This window comes from Chelonoidis abingdonii, chromosome 3, assembly GCF_003597395.2.
Source record: "Chelonoidis abingdonii isolate Lonesome George chromosome 3, CheloAbing_2.0, whole genome shotgun sequence".
NCBI classification, from domain to species: domain Eukaryota; kingdom Metazoa; phylum Chordata; order Testudines; family Testudinidae; genus Chelonoidis; species Chelonoidis abingdonii.
Window position 1 is genome coordinate 70,034,199 of NC_133771.1, and position 3,771 is coordinate 70,037,969.

At 37.8% G+C, this 3,771-nt stretch overlaps 1 protein-coding gene across 1 annotated transcript; it reads right to left on the bottom strand.

Annotated features, from left to right (window-relative positions):
- Positions 1 to 361: 361 nt before the first annotated feature.
- On the bottom strand, positions 362 to 3,225 carry GJB7 (gap junction protein beta 7). The gene has a single exon (XM_032771867.2). The coding sequence runs from the start codon at positions 3,199 to 3,201 to the stop codon at positions 2,398 to 2,400; it is 804 nt and encodes a 267-aa protein (XP_032627758.1). The 5' UTR covers positions 3,202 to 3,225; the 3' UTR covers positions 362 to 2,397.
- Between the last annotated feature and the right edge of the window lie 546 nt (positions 3,226 to 3,771).

A 3,771-nucleotide genomic window follows, 5' to 3' on the forward strand; every position in this document is an offset into this window, starting at 1 on the left:
CTTGCTTCACCATGAAGGAGGATGGATTAGCTGACCTCTCAAGGTCCTTTTCAGCCTTATGTTTTTATGATTCTATGATCTTAGCAACAACGGATAAGTATGATTAGTCAAGCATTGTCCTATCTTTACTATTCAACACAGATGCTATGGTGCAGTTTTGTTAAAGATGCAAATCTGAAACTGGCCAGTAGCTGGCAGGCTGACATCTAAAATTCAGTTAGATTCTGCTGCCCTTGTAAATAGGAAAGCAACAGAAATCAATTCTTTCATATATTTTAAGAGGCTTCCTTTTAGAAACACGCAATGAGAATGCACACGCAGGCTTCAAAAACATGATAGTAGCTTAGTTTATTAGGTGCATTGATTTTTAGCAAAGCTAGCACTATAATGAAATAACACAATTTGCTTTTATACCAATAGGCTTGAGTGTCTTTCAAAAAAGTAAGGCTTTAATTAGTTGTTCCTTAAACTAGCTGCTGTTCTGAAGGAAAGGTTATTTAAATGATCAGCTAACATTTACTCTTTTCCCCCCCTGGATATTTTTTTATTGGAGAGACATAAACTACAGTCTGTGTTAGCCGGTGATGACACAGGCTAAGGTCCACTATATTCTCTTTTACAGAGTATCACCACAGGCTACCTTCCTTTCTCAGAGGACATTCTTTTCCTCTGTAAAAGAGAATAGAGTCGTCATGAATGTTTTTCCTAATGTAAGTGCCTTAACATGGGAATGCTTGGGGGATCCCAAGATGGAAAACAAAAACATTTTATGTTGAAAGCAATACATTTATTTCAAAAGCCAATTCAAAACAAATATTTTTATTATGAATTTTCTAGCTGAAACTTTTGTCAAAATCCACATTTTCCTATGGAAGATTTTTATTTCAGCACAAATATATTTTTAAATGGGAATTTTTTCAAACAATTTCAACCACTTCTAATCCCTAGCAAGTTGGACAGATGGATGGACCCATGAATCCACTTCTTAAAACACACAGTTTGATATCTACCATAAAATTTAAATTATTCTAAGCAATATTAATCTGTTATAGCAATGAAGGCTTAGTAAATCAGGAGTAGTTATCTTACTGCTGTAAAATGTGTATATATACTGTATTAAATCTCTTCAATTCAATGAAGATTGAAATGTCAGAAATTGGAACCGTGGAACCTAGGCAAAACCATAAATGCTTATCATAGAAATTAAAGTTGAAAAGACCAATTGTCATCTTTTCCCACTGATTTCAATAGCGAATGAATTTTTTCCTGTCCTAATTTCTCTCGCTTTCTACCTGTTAGCAGGAAAATAATAGGCTCCATGGAATACTCCTCTCCCCTCTAGTTTAACTCTATAATGTTAATTTTAGAAGACTATAATTTTGAAGCACATTCTGAAACCCTCTCACTGCCCAGCTAGTGTGCCTCAACCCAAACCTGAGAAGCAGGACTTTGATAGCTGACAAAGTTATTCAATCTCTATAGCTGTAGAGAGGAAGGAAGGTCCAGTGGTTACAGAGGTAGTCTAGGAATGAGAAATGTGGGATTAATTCCCTACTGTGCTGCAGACTTCCTGTGTGATCTTAGGCAAGCCATTTAGTATCCCCATGTCTGTTTCTGCTGCCTATATAAATGGCAGAAATACCCCTACAGGAGGTAAATACATTATAAATACATTTAAGATTGTGAGGTGCTCAACTACTACAGCAGTATGTGCTGTTGAAGTAGCTAAGAGACAGCTACCTAGGTCAGTCCTTGGTATCAGTCTGGCAGCAGGTGTGTTTAATTGTTGTTGTAAAATAGTACAAATATTAGTATATAAACAGATCTAGGCTCAGCCCATCACTCATATAGTGACCTAGTCACATAGGACAGTTAGCAGCCACAAGTTGTCAATCAACCCTTTTCAGTTACTCATATTGTCCTGGGCTGGACTGGAATTGGCAGAGTGACCTAATCTGTACAGCTTTATATCCCCTTTTCACTCCTCTATTCTAACCAGTCCCAGGGTCTTTTAGCTTTAAGACATAAAGATCTTCAAAAGCAACAAAAAACTGAACCAAAGCAGCCACATAAAATATACAAAACACAACTATTTGAGCAAATGTCCTTTCAAGATGATGTATCACAAGCTTCAGTATTTATATTACTTCTGAGTAGAAATATCAACCTTTTACATTGCCTTGACTGAGCCTGAACAAACCTGAATAATACGTAATACAGGTGAATGGGAAGGCAAAAGCCCAATAGCAGGGATCTGACAATTTTTTTAAGAGAAAAAGAGAATACACTATTTTCTAGATAGAAATAAAAGTTCCTCCTTATCTGTTCATGGATTTCTTTGAACTCATGTAAGAGGAATAATTCAAACAGTTTATTTAACATCAGGCAATATCATTTTTATCCTCTCAAGTCAGTAGATAAGTTACTTTCAGGTTTATCTAGCATATTGACAAGCACTGGTGAAGCATTGCTATGGAGCAGAGCTGTACATGCTGTTTCATCGGGAACAACGTATTTCAGCTTCTGGCACTCACTTTTCATGGTTTGAGTTTTCTTCTCATATCTCTCAAGGCAACATTTTATGGTGTATTTGAAAATCAGATAGCTCAGTTCACATACATTTAATACAATGCACAAGCACGAAGTCACCACCACAAAATAGAGGAAGACTTTCTTCTCTGTGGGTTTGGAGGTATAGCAATCTACAGTGTTAGGGCATGGCCTCATGTCACACTTCACAAGGCGTGGCACGTTGAATCCACCATACAACTTGTAAAACAAAACCAGGAAACCAATTTCAAATCCTGTTTTGAAAATGAGGCTGATGAGATAAGTACACAGCAATCCACCATCCATGCTCCCTGGGGTCTTGTAAAGTTTCTTTTTGTGTCGCTTTTCCCGGCTCTCTCGATAGGCAACATGGAGAACAACCAAAAGAGAAGGGGTGGAGACCATGATCAGTTGCAAGGCCCAAAGCCTGATCTGGGAAATAGGGAAGAAGTGGTCAAAGCAGACGTTTTCACAACCCGGTTGCCTGATGTTGCACTCAAATTCCTTCTGTTCATCCTTCCAGATATGTTCTGCTGCCACAACATAGACAAGCAAGCGGAATATAAACACAATAGCCAACCAGATCCTGCCAATCTCTGTTGAATATTTATTCACTCCACTTAGGATGTCTCGCAGGAATCCCCAGCTCATGGTTTTTTCTGAAGGAAGGACAAAATGGTGTAACAAAGAAACATAGGGTTAGAGATTTCCCTTCCTCTGGAGAAAGAACAAAAACCAAATACATCCACGCTGAACCATATTAGTATAACTAGTATCTAAACCAGCTTAAAATAATTAAGGTCAAAGTGCTGCTCCTAGATCCACATGACAGATTTTAGAGCTGATATTCGGTACCTCCTATGGTTGCTAATATTGAGAACAGTTTAACAGCAAGTGTAGGCAGGCCCAAACCATGTTGGGCACTGTATCAGATAGTGAGGTCCAGCCTGCTCCAAACATGCTATAAATACAAAGTGGGACTGTTCTTAGTAATATTAAGAGAAATCATAAATATTTCCCATGAAAGAATAGTTTGACTATTTTAGGACCCAGGGAGCTCCCAGGAATCAAGGCTAAAACTACCATGTGCTCACCATATGATATAAATTATATTTATAAATTATAAATAAGGAGTATGGTGTCCATAACTGCATCTTCCACTCAGGCTGCACAGGTGAATCTGTTCTATTATAGGATGTTGCTATTCCTCCCTCCCCTGCT